Source organism: Diabrotica virgifera, chromosome 1 (assembly GCF_917563875.1).
Source record: "Diabrotica virgifera virgifera chromosome 1, PGI_DIABVI_V3a".
Taxonomy (NCBI): Eukaryota; Metazoa; Arthropoda; class Insecta; order Coleoptera; family Chrysomelidae; genus Diabrotica; species Diabrotica virgifera.
This window is the reverse complement of record NC_065443.1, coordinates 295,982,571-296,002,324: the sequence shown is the minus strand read 5'-3', so window position 1 is coordinate 296,002,324 and position 19,754 is coordinate 295,982,571. Positions and strand designations below refer to the sequence as shown.

Sequence of the window (19,754 nt, the reverse complement as noted above, 5' to 3'; positions counted from 1 at the left end):
ACGGAAGATCTATTAACAACATAAGATACGCAGATGACACCATGATTATGACAAACTCTGCTGAACAACTCCAACTACTAGTAAACAAAACAAACAATTTCTATAAGGAATATCGACATACATGAAAATAACTAAGAAAACAAACATACAAATAAGCATACATTTGGGAAATGTGGCGATAGAAGCGGTTGATAAATACAAATACCTAGATCAAAGAACAGAAATAAAGGCCAGGATATAAATAGTACGAAATGCGTTTGTAAAAAATGAAAACAATTCTATATTTCTGGTACAGTGGCCTCCTTTATTCAGATGGACTTACCTAAGTTTTTTTATGTATTTTGACCTGTAGAACATGAATTTTTTGGGTAACAGTTGATCCGGATGTCGATAAGATTGTTATAAACAAAGAACTTGAGGAATTATATAACAGCGATTTTTCGCAAAACAAAACATTTTTTTTTTGGTCATTCTAAGCAAAAAATGATCTTACAAGTTTTTTCGTAGGATGCATAGTTTTCGAGATAAACGCGGTTAAACGTTCAAAAAATCGAAAAATTGCAATTTTTGAACCCGAATAACTTTTGATTAAAAAATAAAATAACAATTCTTCTTAACGCATTTGAAAGTTCAAGTCAAATTATACCGGTTTTGATTATTTGCATTGCTAAACATTAATTTTCTTATTGTCAAACAAAGCTATAAACAAATAGTGTTTCCCGTGCCCAATTCATGCGTTTTAACGCATGCTACGTAGAAATCGCCTGTTTGTAGGCGCGCCTACTCGTTGGATTGTAAATGAGAGATGCATTGAAAACATCACTCAAGCACTATGTGTTTATAGCTTTGTTTAACAATAAAAAAATTAATTTTTAGCAATGCAAAATAATCAAAACCGATAGAATTTGACTTGAACTTTCAAATGGGGTAAGCAGAATTGCTATTTTATTTTTTAATCAAAAGTTATTCGGGTCAAAAATTACAATTTTTCGGTTTTTTTTAAAGTTCAACCGAGTTTATCTCAAAAACAATGCATCTTACGAAAAAACTTGTAAAAACATTTTTTGCTTAGAAAGAAAAAAAATACAAAAAAATGTTTTGTTTTGCGAAAAATCGCTGTTATGTAATTCCTCAAGTTCTTTGGTTTCAACAGTCTTATCGACATCCGGATCAACTGTTACCCAAAAAATTCGTGTTCTACGGGTCAAAATGCATTGAAGCAAGAACACATAAATAAGCTACAGTCGTTTGAAATGTGGTGTTACAGAAAGATGCTTAGAATATAATGGACACACAAGAAAACGAACACGGAAGTATTGCTAGAAATGGGCAAAGAATACGAAATAATAAACGCAAAAAAAATAAGAAAGTTACAATATCTGGGACACGTAATAAGAGGTAGCGATGGCGATATGAAATACTAAAGTCAGCTTTACATTTACGAGTACTCGCATCCGAGTTACTCTACTCGGAGTGCATCTCGGAAGTATAAACGCCTTCTGGGAACCTCTTGTCACTTGTCACTCGTATACGAGTACGGACCGAAGTTGAGGTAGCGATGGCGATATGAAATACTAAAGTCAGCTTTACATTTACGAGTACTCGCATCCGAGTTACTCTACTCGGAGTGCATCTCGGAAGTATAAACGCCTTCTGGGAACCTCTTGTCACTTGTCACTCGTATACGAGTACGGACCGAAGTTGAACGCAAACCGAGTAACACTACGAGTGGGTACGAGAGAGCGTGTAATTTACAAATAGAAAATGGCGGACCTCGGATTTTCTGGAGAACAGATGGGACAGTTTATTGATTTTTACCGATTATTTGAATGCTCTTGGACTGTAAACTCAAGGAATATCGCGAAATCAACAAAATAAATAATGCATATAAAGCTGTTTCAGAAATAATGAATATTTTCACGTATAAAGTGAAGAAACAACAAAAAGAATCGTTCGTATTCAATGTAAACGTTCGCAGTTCTACTCGTACTCGGATCCGAGTACTCGTAATAATGTAAAGCCGACTTTAGACTGATAATGCAGGGAAAGATAAGTGGCGGAAGGAGTATAGGAAGAAGGAGAGTGTCATGGTTGAAGAATTTAAGGGACTGGCTTAAATGCAGTACTATAGAACTCTTCAGAGCTTTGGTAGATAGAGTAAAGACAGTGATGATGATATCCAACCTCCGATTGGGAAACGGCACTTAAAGAAGAAAACCATGATATACTGATACTGATGGCCACTTTTAATAACGAAATCAGAACTATTAGATACAGTTTCAATTAAATCTTCTAATATTGCATAAAATATCGCTGAAAATTGCTTCAGTAGCTTGTTGTTTATTTAATTAATCACAATGTGGGATAAAAAATTTCTATGCCTTCCCGCGGTTTTAGTTCCTTTTTTTGGCCAACAATACTGTCTACCAGGCAACATTGGCAATATATTTATTATTTCAAGTGAATGTTTTTATGAAAGTTTATTAAATATATAGCGTGCGAAAATCAGAAACAATGGATATATTGTTACAATGTAATATTATAGTTATTATATGCATTTATATAAAAAGAATATTATCTTTCAATCTTAATAATATGAAACTTTGTTTTAATATTTTTAAAACCACAGATGTATACCAAACCGTCTACATAATTACGAGAGGCTAAAACTTACAGGTACTATGCTCTGTTTTTAAACCAGGAGGAGTAATTCAAATTTATGCTTGTTTGTAATTGGTCCAACCTCAAGCAAGTTTACTCCACTGTTATGAAATTTGGATACTATTGACATTTATGAAACTTTGGCACTATTTTCTTTTCAAAGGTTAATTCAATTATATCGGCGATTTCTTGTGTTTTCTGCGTTATTCCTTTAATTTTTAGATTTTTATTTAGTCTGTTTTTATATAACAAGCAGCTGTTTTTAGAACTCTTTAACGACTCTTTAGAATATAATATTTATAAATTACAGTCGAAGGCCGATATGATCAACCATAAAAGAAGATGTATTTGGTCATTTTTCTAGTGACTTTCTTTGGTGTGAATCTGTGTTTTTAGTTTACTCCTCCTGGTTTAAAAACAAAGCATAACAATTTATTAAATAGAGAAAATAGAAATAGATCAAACAAATCAAAAATAAATAGAAAACAAAATAAACATAAAATCTTAGAGCTACATTATACTTACTACTTATAATGTCTGTGTCCATTATTATCCAGCCAAGTCACTATCAACACATATCCTGAATGTAGAAATCTGGGGATGTATCAACCCTGAGATCTAGTATCTAGGCTTCCACCAGGAAACGATTAAAAAACACTTCTGACACGTTGGTTTACACAAAAGGGAAACACTAAACTTGTAATTAATCAGTGGCGGCTCGTGGCTTTAGGGACAGGGTCGGCAAGGTTTTGTCTCCTCAGATAGGTATGCCATCTAATTAAAAGGCTTCAATTTCATAGGAGATTTTTAGTTTTTATTTTTTTTGTTTTTTCCTATAAATTTAGAACTTAAACCTGTTTATAAATTAAGTCTATTTAGTCTATGTCAGTGGTTCTCAATCTTTTTGAGTCATGTACCACAAAATACTTTTTAATATTTTTGGTACCACCTAACGCCCGGTTTCATAATCAACTTAAAGTGAACATTAACTAAAGTTCACTTTAACGTTGACATTTACCCATATGAATTGCATTGATAAAGGTACCAACTTAAAATTTAAAGTTCGCATTAACTGATTATGAAACCGAGCGTAACTGAAATAACTACCTATCTAGATAGGTAATCTAATTAACTGTAATAGTGGTGATTTTGACAGTTTTGCGTTTTGTGTACCACCGCAAATAATGATATGTACCACCAGTGGTACATGTACCACAGATTGAGAACCGCTGGTCTATGTTGTTTCGAAGTAGTAAAGTGGGTTATAACGTCATTGTAAAATTTATTATTGCTTTGGAGAGATTTTAAAAGTTTTTTTCTATTGACATTTGAAATTTGAGATAAGTTTTGTTTCATGGTGTTTCGACAATACGTTTTGACTCTTTTGAGACAAGAGAAATCCCGTTCATTTGAGGCAGAATTTGCCCACATTTGAGCACAATAATTTATTAATTTCGGGAACAGTTTTTTATACCTAATGAATTGCATTGCAGTATATAAAATTATACATATTTTGTAACTTATCCCACCTTCCGAAAATATTTGGATCAACATATAAACCTGTTAATCCATTTTCTTATTTTATTTGATTAAAGAATGATGGATAATTTTTAATGAACTTGTCTAATAGATATTTTGAAAATTCTTTGGCGTAACTTTTAAATTTTGATTCGTCAAAGAGGTCAATGAGTTCACAGTAACAGTGAGTAAATAATAGTTTTGCCTGGTGCAATAGTGTTAACTTTTGCCTGGATACCATACAATTCACCGAACATCAAGGCAGCGCCGTCATAAATTTGCCTTACCAATTTATTTTTGATATCAAAAAATTTTAATATGTCCTTTAAAACACCATAAATATATTCTGTCTTATGGCTTCTACTCACGTCTGAAAACCTAAAAACCTCTCATAAATATTAGACGTAACGCGTATCGAAGAACAATTGATAAGTACTTGTGAATGACATGTTACCTCTATCAGTAGTTTCGTCTACTTCTACCGAAAAGCATCAAAATGTAACTACTAATTGATTCTTTCATTCTGTGCTGTTTTAGGTACGCCGCTAAATGTCTTCGAGTCAGAAAGTAAATTAGAAAATTTGTTAAACAATTTTATTTGTTCTCTATAATTAACTTGATGTAACGAATCCTCCGATTCATCTTGTCACCTAAATGGTAATTCCTAACAACTTAAAAAAATTACAATATCAATCATTAAACGACGTAAAACTACCTACTTAGCTATTTCATAATTTTATCCCGGGCGCGATAGCAAGGTACGTGGCTAGGTACGTGCCTTGCTACCGTTTGCAGATCACCGCTCGGCAGATTGCCGAGCCGTACTTGCCATTCAAATAGATACGGGAGATATATAATTGGTTGCCTATCGGCTAATATTCCATAGCTTCTTATTACAAGCAAATCTTCAATCTGGGGACGGCTTGCCGGAAACACACAGTCGCAATCGGGTGCATGGCTATAGGATCATTTTTGAAAAGTCTCTTACGCACAGCGCACAGGGATCACTTAACGTATGGGATCGAACGAATTCTTTTAAAAACAATGAATAAAATTTAATCTGTATTATCTCACAGATATTTTTTTTATTTCACAGAAACGAATATCATCAACTCTGATTAAATATTTAAAAAAATCTATAATGTGTCCATAAATGTGTGGGTCGGCACTGCCGACCCTGACAAGCCGCCACTGTAATTAATTGTTCTTTTAACAAAAAACGGGACAATCTTCGACAGGTTAGAGAGCACGTTAGAATAGAATAGAAATATGCTTTATTGTCATGAAAAATTTAACAATTTTATAGACAAAGCTTACAAGAATCATAAAAATAAGAACAATAACAAATAACAAATACAATTTACTAAAATGATATAAATCGTCTACATAAATAAAAATAATGAAGATAAACAAAAAAAACAGTAACAACCTATTGCAAAATTTAAAAAAAAAATTTGCAAATTGCATAATCTACCTTAAGAAATTTAATAAGTTAAGTTAAGCTGCTGCATATGACACTCAAATATAGATTAAGATTATACTTATAAATAAGAATACTGTACTTTCTTAGTTATTGGTTAAGAAACTCTGCTGTTGAATAATATGGTCTTTCAGATAAATAGGCTTTAGTCATTTTACGGAACTTGGAGAAAGATGTTGCAGATTTAAGTTGTAGAGGGAGATGGTTGTAAAGTTTTTTCGCAGAATATAATATAGATTTCTTTACTAACTCACTGGACGGGATCGGTAAATAGATGTCAAAGGTAGAATTTCTGGTGGAATAGTCATGTCTAGGTCTTGCTGGAAAGACATGTAGATGTTTACGAATTAAGCAAACAGTTTCTAAAATATATAAAGAAGGTAGTGTTAGAATCCTGTGATCTTTGAAGTAGCTTCTGCAATGTGTTGTTCTTCTGAGGCCAAACAGATATCTTATTGCTCTTTTTTGTAATTTAAAAATAACATCAGATTGGGCAGCCGTACCAGAACCCCAAAAAGGGAGACCATATCGAAGATGTGACTCGAACAAAGAAAAATATGTTATTTTGGAAGAGGCTAAATTCATTTCCTTTGAAACAGATCTTATTGCAAAGCAAGCTGAGGATAGTTTCTTGCTTAACACATCAATATGAAGGGACCATTTCAGATTGCTATCTAAAAAAATACCAAGAAACTTTACAGAATCAACGATACTGATCTGGCTGTTATGAAGAGGTAAGGGTTGAAGAGCTCCTTTATAGGACAATGCTAATGTTTTATCTACATTAAAAGAGAGTAAATTTGAATCGGACCAAGATTTCGGACCACGTTGTAAATGTACAACGTAAATATGTGTACAAAATTTTAAGCCCTTGACGGATTTTTAAGAACTGCCAAAAGAGATGATGCTGGATCCGCACGTCTCAATTTGCTCTGAGGTGTAGGCGGGTGCCCTGGTGTATTGAAGTCTTTTTTAAAAACTACAATGTATCTTTTATGCACATTGAACACTACACTGTTGTCATTTATATATTTACAAAAGTGGAAAATAATTTTCAAAAGTGGAGTTAAACATCTACGGGTAAATTTTTAAATAATTTTATATTTTCGAATGGATTAAACTGATAAACTTTCTTCCTGTACCATCGGCTTTCGTACCATCGGTTTATTTATCGTCATTGCAAAAGCCGAACGCACGGAAATAATAGACACTTAAAATCAAATTGTCAATCAATCAAGTCCATATGAATCATCGGTATACCCGGGATGTGCCGGGATTAACAAGATATCCTCTCCTTTGTATTTTTCCTTGATGATCTCTGCCTCAATGACATTATTCATTAGCCTTTTCATAGTCAATCTCGTTCCGTCGCACAGTCGAGGTTGATTAATGTATACGCAGTTAACGACAACTAATCCTATTTTAGTGAGTCCAGGCAATTCCAATGAATTCAACAACTGTGTAGGGTAGTTTACTACATATAATACGTCTTTCTGCTTTATAGTCAACTGGTTTTGAACGAAAACAACTTTTCGGTAAGAAAAGATCATCGGCATGTATTTTTTGTCGCCAATATTACTCGTTGAATCAGGTAGTGATGGTTATTAACCTGTTGAGTTATGTCCAGTAAAACACGATGATAGTCTTCTCTTTCGAGTCTGCGAAGTATTAACAGAAATATGGGGGTTATGATGAATCCGGTCGACGTCTCAATAGCCACTCTACCATTTCCAATGTCGTAACAACTGCCTCGAACACACAATTTCACTTTCATCTTGTTGCAATTGTCTTTAGCAATTGTTGTCAATTGTCTTTAACTGCCGCTACAAATTGGATGAATTTAGGTATGTGTTGCCTGTATCTGTCAACAGACACTTACAAATGTCTGGGACATGGGATCAAAATAAGCAGACAACCAAATACATGAAATACAGAGGCGAATAGGCCTGACATGGGCAGCATTTGGCAAACCAAGCCATATTCTAAAAAGTTCAATCCCGTGCGTTTGACCCACGATTAGTTTACTGTGAGTATACGTTGCTATAAATATTACTTTAGCAAATTTAAATAATATGCGACGACACTTTTCGATAGAACTCTTTATTGATTGCTATACGTGTTTACAGATCTAATTTTCGTTCGCTACTGAATACTACTAAAATTACAAAACTGCTCTCGACCAGAAATCCCCTGGTGGCAGGGAAAACAAAAAATGTCTATATCTGTCCTACAAAATTTCACTTTGGAAAAAACGTAATTAACTAATCGTCATGACTGTCCTTCTCAGAAGCTGACAATATCAATATCGCTTCACTCTCATAACTTTCCAAGTACCTACTGTCTAAAGAGGATTATGATAAATGTTACCCAGAAATATGGGTAAGAATGAATGTGTTTTAATCTTTTAAGAGATTTCTGGAAAATAATTTACCCAAACTTTAAGAATGGTCTGATATGAATTTACATCGTAAATAGTGTAGGAAACAGAGGTTGAACCTTGCAAAATGGACACAAGTCCGGTTTTATTTTTTTTCTGGCATATCAAGGGGTGCTTATTATAAGACTAACTTTTTCTGAAAAAATTTCGCCCCGGAACCCCCCTTTTCACCCCTTTAAAGGGGGTAATTTATGGTTTTTGCAGAACGTAGCCCTTCCTGTAACTTTTACAGAAAATTTTTTTTATAGAAATATGAAGAGGACTATATTTTCTACGATTTATTTCCGACAGCATCTCTCTATCATCCACCGTTTAGCAAGGGTGGCGCCCCAAAGTTGACAAGTTTTTAAAAAAGATGTTTTTAAAAAATATATATTTTTCCCTAACTGTAACGGAAATTAAAAAGAAATGCTGCGGAATTTATTCACAAATAGATGATTGATTTTTTGGTATAGGTTTCACTTAAGGGTAATTGCCCTTTTTTTAATTACAGGGTGTTACATTTTAAAAAACCCCTTTTTATACCATCTGAACCGTTTATGCTAGAGTAAAAAGACTTTCAGCGATTACCCATGTACTGGTGTTATTGACAAATTTGTATAATGCACCCCCATTTTTTCCCCGGAACCACCCAAAAAAAAGAAGAATTAATAAATAAAGTGATTTTCTTGGAATCCTTCACACACAATGCCCTTCATTAATATGCTTCATATATCATTTTGTGCAAGTTATTATTACCCATGCACGGACACTAAAAGCGATTTCCTAGTGCAACCCCTGTAGCCAAAAACAATAAATAAAATGGGGGGTTGAAATTTTTTTTTTGTTTTTTGCTTTTTGATCCATATGGGCATATGCTTCATCAATAGTGCTTTTCAAAAATATATATGGTTATTGCAACATCCCTGCGCAAACCACCCCTATCCTTGAAAATATACTGCAGAAACTACCCCTATACCTTATCCAGCATGTTTTTACGATTTTCTCATTACCTATTAATTTTTTTTAAACAAAACTTATACAAGGTTAAAGACCACTATTTACTCTAAAAATTAGGTCCTATTCATTTTTTTCGTTTAAGCAACCGTTACGGCACAGTGGCGCCGTAAACCTCATATATGCTTTGACGGGCTCCAGTTTTTGTTTATTTTTTCGTCATCTGTTTGTTTTATTGATAAAGTACTTATGTAAAATAAAACAACACAGTATAATCTACAAATCATGACCTATGCACATTTTACATTCTTTGCTCCCCAAAGCTACAGTGGTGGCCCAAAATAAATTTTTTCATATTTTCGCCACCTACACGCATTTTATTGCGGTAATGCTATCTTAATAGCACAATATTCACCCCTAAGTGGTCGCTAAGCAGTGGCGGATCCAGGGAGTGGTGATGGGGGCGATCACCCCCACCCCTCTCAAACCAAGTGATATTATATTTGAAGATTATAAAAATATTCATTTATTTTTACAGAAATACTTATATTATATTAATATTATTTTTATAAGAATTACTTTTATGCTTTAGCGACAGTGGCGGATCCAGCATCGTTAAGAGGGGGGTGCCAATTGGTTAAATTTTTATAAAAATAAATGAATATTTTTATAATCTTTGAATATAATACCACTTGGTTTGAGGGGGGGGAGGTGATCACCCCCATCACCCCTCCCTGGATCCACCACTGCGTAGCGACCACGTAAGGGTAAATATTGTGCTGTTAAGGTAGCATTAATGCAATAAAATTCATGTAGGTGGCGAAAATTTGCAAAAATTTATTTTGGGCCACCACTGTGGCTTTGGGGAGCAAAGCATGTAAAATGTGCATAAGTCATAATTTGTAGGTTACACTGTGTTGTTTTATTTTGCATAAGTACTTTATCAATAAAACGAACAGATGACGAAAAAAAAAAAAACAAAAACGGGAGCCCGCCAAAGCATATATGAGGTTTACGGCGCCACTGTGCCGTAACGGTTGCTTATACGAAAAAATGAATACGACATAATTTTTAGAGTAAATAGTGGTCTTTAACCTTGTATAAGTTTTGTTTAAAAATAATACATAGGTAATGAGAAAATCGTAAAAACATGCTCGCCAAGGGATAGGGGTAGTTTCTGCAGTATATTTTCAAGGATACGGGTGGTTTTTGCAGAGATGTTGCAATAACCATATATATTTTTGAAAAGCACTATTGATGAAGCATATGGCCATATGGATCAAAAAGCAAAAAACAAAAAAAAATTTTCAACCCCCCATTTTATTTATTTCTTTTTGCTACAGGGGTTGCACTAGGAAATTGCTTTTGGTGTCCATGCATGGGTAATAATAACGTGCAGAAAATGATATATGAAGCATATTAATAAAGGGCATTGTGTGTGAAGGATTCCAAGAAAATCAATTTATTTATTAATTCTTCTTTTTTTTGGGGTGGTTCCGGGAAAAAAATGGGGGTGCATTATACAAATTTGTAAATAGCACCAGTACATGGGTAATCGCTGAAAGCCTTTTTACTCTAGCATAAACGGTTCAGATGGTATAAAAAGAGGTTTTTTAAAATGTAACACCCTGTAATTAAAAAAAGGGCAATTACCCTTAAGTGAAACCTATACCAAAAAATCAGTCAATTATTTGTGAATAATTGCCGCAGGATTTCTTCTTAATTTCCTTTACAGTTAGGGAAAAATATATATTTTTTAAAAACATCTTTTTTAAAAACTTGTCAACTTTAGGGCGCCACCCCCGCTAAACGGTGGATGAGAGAGAGATGGTGTCGGAAATAAATCGTAGAAAATATAGTCTTCTTCATATTTCTATAAAAGAAATTTTTTGTAAAAGTTACAGGAAGGGCTACGTTCCGCAAAAACCACAAATTACCCCCTTTAAAGGGGTGAAAAGGGAGGTTCCGGGGCGAAATTTTTTCAGAAAAAGTTAGTCTTATAATAAGCGCCCCTTGATATACTAGAAAAAAAATAAAACCGGACTTGTGTCCATTTTGCAAGGTTCAACCTTTGTTTCCTACACTAAAAATAAAATCGAAGAAAAACTAAAATTAACTAAACTCTAAGGAGACGGAACACAACGAGCTATGGAATGTGCAATGCTAAACATGAGCCTTCGAGATCACATAACAAACCAATAAATCAGGCAAAGACCAGGCGTTCCAGACGTCATCGAAAGTATCACGACGCTTAAGTGGAACTGGACAGGAAAAGAGAACAAAAGATGGACAGTGGAATACACGAATCATGGAATTGAGGCACAGAAACTATAAAAGAAGTCTATCTAGTCCACGACCATGGACTAGATGGACTTGCGACATAAAAAGAAAATCGGCAAACTGGCTACAAACGGCCCAATGTAGAGAACACTGGAAAGAACTGATGGATGCCTATGTTCAGCAATAGATGTTTGGTACATTCGTCCCAAACGATTAATTTGTATAGCTGTAAAATCTTTGTCATTTCGCTGTTCAGAATGTGTATTTCGTCCGCTATCTAATAAAGTTGCAGCTATTTCAGATGAATTCAACGGTAGGGTTACTTGATTTTGAAATGTTTTTCCTTCCCTTCCGGAGCATCAAGGAAGTAAATCTACACTAACAACAAAACTAGTATTTTACTAATCACTAGAGAGCGGAATATATGCAACACAACATTACCAAAATATGCACATATATATGCATTACTTTTACTACAAATATGCAGGTATTTTTTCTAAATTTGTCTAAATATGCAAATGCATATTAAAAATACTCAAAAATAAAACAATATATTAAGTCGTAAGATCTTCAGAAAAGTTGCCTTCAAAAATACGTAGAACTTTCCTCAAACAATCGAAGCCCTCATTTTTTCTAAAACATTTTTTAATTTATTTCTAATTGTAATCCCTGTATTTCCGGGAATTTTTTGACAATGAGCAGAAACATTGTTAACAAGATTAACCGAATCACTTAATTGTAAATTCCTTTGTTCTAATGACTTTATTAGATCTGGTAAAAACTAAAATTAACTTTTATGAACATAAGTTCTTTAGCAATTTGTACGTTACTTAAAGAACAAAGTACGTTACTTAAGCTGAAGAACAAAAGCGGAATTGTCTACAATTTGATGGATTTTTGTATTTTGATGCTTCTCTCTATGTCCGTCTTTATAGAAGTAAAAGCGAATTTGTCGAATAAAAACACTCTTTCCAGAAAAATTTCTTTTGTGGGACATGATGCTTTTGTTTGTCAGTTCCTCATTTAAAAAATGAAATGTGAAAATGAATGTAACTTACGATTTTGGAACAGGCCTTGCAAAATATTTTGTCTCCACTTAGCTTTAACTCGGGAAAACACTTTATCCAAGCACTTTTTTGAATGGTAGACATATTTAAATTTAATATTTACCAATCACTTCAAAAACACTAAATACGATACAACGTTTACTTTAAACAAATGTTGGCCGGAAACTGACAAAATAATTATTAGACCCTTAAAAGCAGGTAGGTACCTACGACTTGCTACGCTAATAAAATAATATTTTTCTGGGAACACCCATAATTGTTAAATTCAGGTAGTAATGGGAAAGTCCAGATGAGCGATAGATAGATAAATAACGAGCTCGTTCATATCGAAGTTATAAAATTCCAACTAAGAGAGGAAAATTTTAAACTTTTATATAATTTATTTTTAAAATATGCAAAATAAATCGTGTTTAGCTTAAATATGCAATGTTGTGTTTGTTGTCTGAAAATATGCAATATATGCATCTATATGCACTTTGCATATATTCCGCTCTCTCTGCTAATCACACTACTAAAAATGATAACTGACAGTATATACTTTCATAGAGTCACAAAGGAAATGAATAGATAATAATATGTTAAAATATTATATTGGTGAGTTCATAAATTAGAGAGATATAAATATGTAATATCAAGCTACATAAAAAACTATGTCTTGATAATAAATTAAAATAAAAAAATAAAAAGAGAGTAAATGACAGACCAAACAATTGAATTAACGTACGAGAACTATGGGTTTTTAATGCTCTTAATCTAAGCTTTCTTTATTGCTTAATATGCATGTGAATTTCTGAACGCTGAACGCACCCTATTGACAAGTACGAACTGTTGTATGAGAAAAAACAATTATTGTTTTACTATATTTCTTGAACTTTCATCATGTATTCTCGAGTTTTAATGAGCCTATAATACAGCATATGGAATTGTTATTAATGACGCTATATATGCCAGACCTGAGCCTTATTGAGTGATCTGTTATAATTATTTAACTGCCATTTTCACATTTTGTCAAAATCTTATTGTATATTTATTTTTAAGATTACAGGATGCGGTCTACTAGGAGTAGGGATTTGGTTGAGGATAGCTTACGAAGGATATGCGAGTCTTCTGCCTCAATATGCTCTACTCAGTGCTGATTCCTTGGCCATCACCTTCGGAACCATCACATTCATCTTCTCTTTCTTTGCCTGCTGTGGATCCTGGTTCCAAAACAGATGTATGCTAATTACGGTAAGCGCAACATTATAGATAAATAAATAGATAGAAAATAGTTCATAGACATAGTTAGACATACAGTATGATGCCAAAATATGGAATAAGTTCATTATTTCAGAAACAGATGATTTTTTAAAATCTCGAAAAACACGTCAATTGATGATTTTTTTAAATGGAAACCAAGTTCACGGGACATCCCATATTAAAGTTCTCCTAATCGCCTTGGCAACAACGCATACAACAAGGGCCTTTGTATTGCAAAGTTTGAAACAAGTCTACAACAGGTCTCATAGTCTTCACTAGTGTTTACCAAATGCAAGACCAAGACGAGACTTAGACAGTCTTGGTCTTGGTCTTGCGTCAGTACACCTGGTCTTGGTCTTGGTATTGCGCTCCCGGTCTTGGTCTTGGTCTTGGTCTTGCAGCAAGAGTCTTGCAAGTCTCACAGTTGCCCATTAGCCTATTGCATATCTTAGAACAACGTAACAGAGAGGTACATTTTAAGCTTGAATATCATAGCCATAGTAAAGACTAGCCAAATTAATAAATATCCAAACAACTGACACCGGGTGGGGTTTGAAGCCACGATCTAAGTGATCCCTGCCTATGTTCTAACTAACTAAAGTTAAAACTACCTCTTAAAACCCACAAAATTTCATTTGCATATCTCAACCGGTTTTAGAGCAATAAATAAATCGTCAGTTTGTAAGAAAAATTTCAACCCCCCCTTTCATTTATAAAGTAAACGTTTATGAAGCAAACTGTCATTTCTTTTTCGTGCAGAATTACCCATTAAAGTTTGCCATACTTATTTAAAAACATTTTGTATTGATGAAAAACATGGCTAGTTAAAAAAGTACCTAACTTTTTTATTATCCAATATAAGTGAATGAATAAAAAAACATAATGTTAAGAAAATATGAGGCTATAGTTGGGCTTTAATTTCAGTATGCTATTGCATGCTAGGCTAGAATAATAAGTTAGCATAATGCTAGAATATTCCACAGAGTGAGAAAAAACACAGTTTGATTGGTACACCCGGTATACATAGACAATAATTGACTAAAGAATAAGACAAAATATTTAAAAAAATTACTTAAATTGGACAACAGGTTTAGGAAATTTGAGACATTAAAAATGACCCGTTTTTAAGGTGGTGCGTTAATTTCTTGGAGAAGTGTATATCGTTAAAATAATATTTCGGTATTATGTTTACACGATAATCCGGCATTATCTCTATACTTTTGTCTGGTTATATTTATAAAAAATAATAGCCGCGCTGTTTAGCCGAGTGACCTCATAACACAGGACACAGTCAGCAGAAACAATACATAATTGTCTTACTATAATAATGTATACTGATTAGATTTCTGGTGTTAAGATTCCTAGAAAACTAATAATGAAAAAAATTATTTATGTAAATTTATATACGTGCTAAGGTGACATATTTTTAAAAAGTTTGGATACGATATTCGATATTACTGTAGGCGTCGCAACGCAGGAATGTTGTGTTATATGAATATGATTAGACGACGACTATTCTCAAAACCAGAACAATTAATTTCAGAGCAAAGAAGTCGGCTGCTGAGAAAGAATGTACATACTAAAAAATTTAATTTTTACATTATAATAATGACCTCTTAGTAGGTACATGTCAAATGTGTCGAGTGTTCTTTTAATGGATATTTTGATTCGCTATGTATGTTTATGGTATTGTTCGTAACGCGCATAAGTCCAATTTTCAAAATTTTTGTTACAATTTTTTTTGTTTCTCATAGAGTATCTAAGAATATAGCCGAACTTATATACTCCCTAAAACGACTCTCAGTTCTAACTGCAAGACGCAAGAGTCTCGCAGGCTTAGTCTTGTTCTTGCTCAAGTCTTGCACGGTAAGTCTTGGTCTTGGTCTTGATAAAATTAGGCGGTCTTGGTCTTGCGAAAACGCACGAACAAGACCAAGACCGATTTTGGGCAACACTAGTCTTCACAAAGATGAGAAATATATATGCTATAAAAATTTCAGAAAAAAATATTAAAATGGAAATAAACTGTATAAATCAAAACTGTTTTGGTTAGGCCAAGCGGATGCATTTTTAAGAGGTGTTTCCGTTGCAAAAGACAGTCAGACATTTTCTTGTTTTCCTATTTTTAATAGGGTTTTTAAATATCCACACAACGCGAACGCCAGCATGCAAAATTTTCTTCTTTGCAGCCATTAAAAATTAGCACTTTGTAGCCCGAATTCAATATCTTTGAAATAGTGTGAATTTGAATTCTGTGTTCAGTTGCATAGAATTAGGGGTCGACAAGACAAGAATTCTTGTCAAGAGTTATAGCGAGTTAAACGCAAAAAAGGTGATTTTCTTTTATTTTATTTTTAGGATAAAATTGCGATTTCGGCAATGTTCCCCACATAAAATTTAAAATAAACCTCATTTTCGTTTTCAGCACTATCAAAAACATAAATTATAACTAAAATTAGCCATTCACCTCACCGTGGTCAGTACCTGGTTATTTTAGAGGTGCCTGCTGCTCGCATATAACATCTAATTTTTGTTGGTAAAAAATATATTAATTTGTCTGGACTAAATTGCGGTTCTGTTGATATCCTAGAATCTAGAAGCCATGGCATTCACACAACGTTGCCAAAATTAATTTTGTTATATTTGGTTTAAATTTTCTAGCCGATTTCCGATTCCGAGCCTACTATACAGAAAAGTTCTTGTATATTTCACTCAGGGTGTAAGCGCAAATTAGTACCAACCCCGTACATTATACACAAAACACCAAGGTGTTAATTCGCCCGCATATCCAGCGCATATTGTTAACGGCCCAGCAGCTGTTTCATCTCAATACAATACCAACCAACCCTATATCGGGTTTCTATGACATAAGAATGGGTAATGAATCAGCTGATAACAACAAAAATATTGAATGCACAATAAAAACAAGATCGATTTGACCTTGTGCTTCGGTTTTTACTCAACTTAAAGTACAATGATGTGTTTTCGATGTAACGAGAAACTATTACAGGGTATGTAATAGCTATTTGTATAACAAGGGAGGAAAGTGCTACTTTTCCTCCCGAGAATGAAGTTTACTGCCCGACGCGTAGCGGAGGGCAGTAATCATTCAAGGGAGGAAAAGGAACTTTACTCCCATGTTATACATATGGTTTTTCCACCTTCCTCAAATTAATTACAAGTCATTTTTTATTTTTACTTAATTTATTTATGTTACTAACCAACAAAATTTATTAAAACTAAAACTAACAAGTATGTACAATATAACTGTCAACTGTCAAATATAAGTCAAATTATTAATGTAAACATTGTTAAATCAAAATAACAATTTACTGTTTTTTACCATTCTGCAAAATACGGAGTGTTTTATAAATAAACGTTAAAATGTATAGATACTGACGTAATAGAAAATAGATAATGTACAGGGCGTCAATAAGTTATATTTCATGAATGAAATACCATGACGTCACTTTTACTTTTCCTCCCTAGGGAGGAAAAATATTTTCCTCCCTAGGGAGGAAAAGTACAACTTTGCTCCCTACAATCAGGTCCGGAAAAGTATACTTTCGGTAGAGGTAGGTGGAAAATATTTTTTTATATCAATCTGTGTCCGTTGGTATATCAGTCTTTAATGGGATTTGAAGGGGAACAAAATTTTCTACCTATCTTTCGAGAACTACATTCTTTTTACTTTTATTATTTTTACGTTTTAGTATTTTATTTACCTATGAAATACTTCTTTGCAAAAAGAAAAAAAAACAACATACCATAAAAATTATTCTTCTTCTTCTGAGCGTTCTATCGTCCATGTTTGGACATAGACCTCTCCTAACTTCTTCCATCGGTCTTTATCTTGAGTAACATAGTTCCAATTTGTTCCGGCTATTCGTTTAATACCATCAACCCATCTCATCTATGGTCTTCCTCTTGGTCGTTTGCATTCGTAAGATCTCCAGTGTTGTATTGTGGCGTTCCAACGTTGGTCTTTTTGTCTAGCTGTGTGACCTGAGAAGCTCCATTTAAGTTTGGCAATTTTTGTTGCTATGTCCTCGACTTTTCTTTCTGATCGTACCGAGTCGTTCCTCTTTTATCTGACAGTCGTATACCTAACATTGCTCTTTGCTCTTTTGATTGCTCTTTTTGTTGTGGCTAGTTTATCCATATTTGCCTTGGTTAGGGTCCAGGTTTGACATCCATATGTCACGATAGGAAGGATGCACTGGTTGAACACTTTGCTCCTCAAGTATTTTGGTACTTTGCGGTTCTTAAGTATCCAACTAAGTTTTCCTAATCCTGCCAATTACCATAGAATTACTACAAGTAAAGTTAGTAAAAGAACCCCACAAAGGCCACAAATAGTGTTTGTATCAAAAACTATAGGATTTCCGATATAATAATTGACTGGTACTTTTCGTATTCAGTCTTCATCTCTTGTTACCTCTCCAATCACCCTCTTCCAGGCCTCTCTTCTCTATATCGAGATCCGCTTCATCGTTAATCATAGAGTTCTTCTTCCTTTTTTTCTTTCTCTAGTTAATGTATGTTAGTATTTTCTTTGATCACGGAAAATAGGGAAATTCAATAAAAAATAGGGAAAAACTACATTAAAATTTTTAGAGTTTCCGGATATTATCGGGAAACATTAAAGTTAGTTATTGTCACAAAAAAATTATGTGCAGAGAAGTTTGTAAAAATTAATGGGTAACAAAAATAAGCAATTTATTCCATCTACAAAATATTACAGAAAGGAAGTAACGTTAGAAGACATTGATATATTCTGCAACGCATTTCCAATATTAAAAAAATATCCCCTGAAATTGGAATTGACAATAGGGGAGAGTCGGGCAAATTGGCCCCTGTAACATTTTTCAGGCTAAAAATTACAAATAAAAGAATGTGTGTGTACTTTGTACGCACGTAAGACGTTATACTTCTATTACATATTATGTGATTTTAACGAAATTGATATAATGTACTTTAAACAGTTTATTTATATTTTATTTAAATATTAAACTAATTTTAATACTTACTACTTTCCAAAAATTTTTATTAAGACAATACCAAAAATTTTAAAAAAATAAAAGAATAAAACGCACACAAACACATTGAAAAATGCCACAAAGAAAAAATGATTTCTGAACGATAATAATTGTTGGCAAAAATTTTAAATACGCATTTTCTGAAAAAAAAAATTATATAAGTAATAAATATACTTACAATCATAAAAAAATAAAAACTGGCATCGGGATTCGAACCCGCGCATTTGGGGACGCTTTGATTCGTAATCGAAGCCTAGACTCACTCATCCAATTACTCATTATTTGTCATGTGGAAAAATAGGTCAACTGAACGTTTTACTGTTTGACAGTTATTCTGAATTTAAATTAAATTATGTAGTTTGATTTTTGTGGAAGAAAATATTAAAATATAACAAAACAGTAAGAAAACAATATATTAGATGAAGATTGGTAGAACTTTTGTTGGTAATCAAATTAAGCATGTATTTTCATAAATCAAAGCATTACATACCTACTAGATAAATAAATCTACGCCAAAAAATCATAATTTAAAAATCAAAATCGGACCTAATTTCGGATTTCTCTCTAAAATCCCCATTCTTGAGAAAATAAATTTATTCCAACCTAATCCAAATGTATAATTACAATATGATTATAATAAAAACTACTTACCAAATTATAATGAGTCCTTGTCCAAAATAGTCCAAAAGTCCAAAAATATATATGAAAACTATTTAAAAAGGCAGTATAACTATTAACTAACTTTTGTTTGTTGTTTCTTTTCACACAAATTTCAAAACGCAACAACCATAAATAATCAAACCACAGCTTTGCCACAGCCGACATATTGAATAATTTTTGACATGTCATTTGAACATCCAATCAGAACAAAGTTATAATGCGCATGCGCCGGGATCGTAGGTTTTAACATATAAAAATTCACCCTCATATCGCGCGTAAAGCAGTATAACTTCAAAAAACCAACTAATTAAGTACAGTTTAATAAAAAAATAAGAGGGGTATTATTGCAGAACATATTTCTTTAAAAAAATTATATCTAAGTAGCTCTAAAAACCCATAAAAGGAGCTACGGGGTAAAATAATCCCTGCAGTTCTTT

General features: G+C 33.2%; 1 protein-coding gene across 2 annotated transcripts in view; it reads left to right on the top strand.

Moving 5' to 3' along the window:
• The window catches only part of LOC126885565 (tetraspanin-9-like), a 172,877-nt gene that overhangs the window by 127,642 nt on the left and 25,481 nt on the right, over window positions 1–19,754 (top strand). For both annotated transcript variants that reach the window (XM_050652157.1, XM_050652164.1), the window contains exon 3: window positions 13,418–13,609. In XM_050652157.1, coding sequence (XP_050508114.1) covers window positions 13,418–13,609 — 192 coding nt within the window. The remainder of the gene's footprint in view (window positions 1–13,417; window positions 13,610–19,754) is intronic.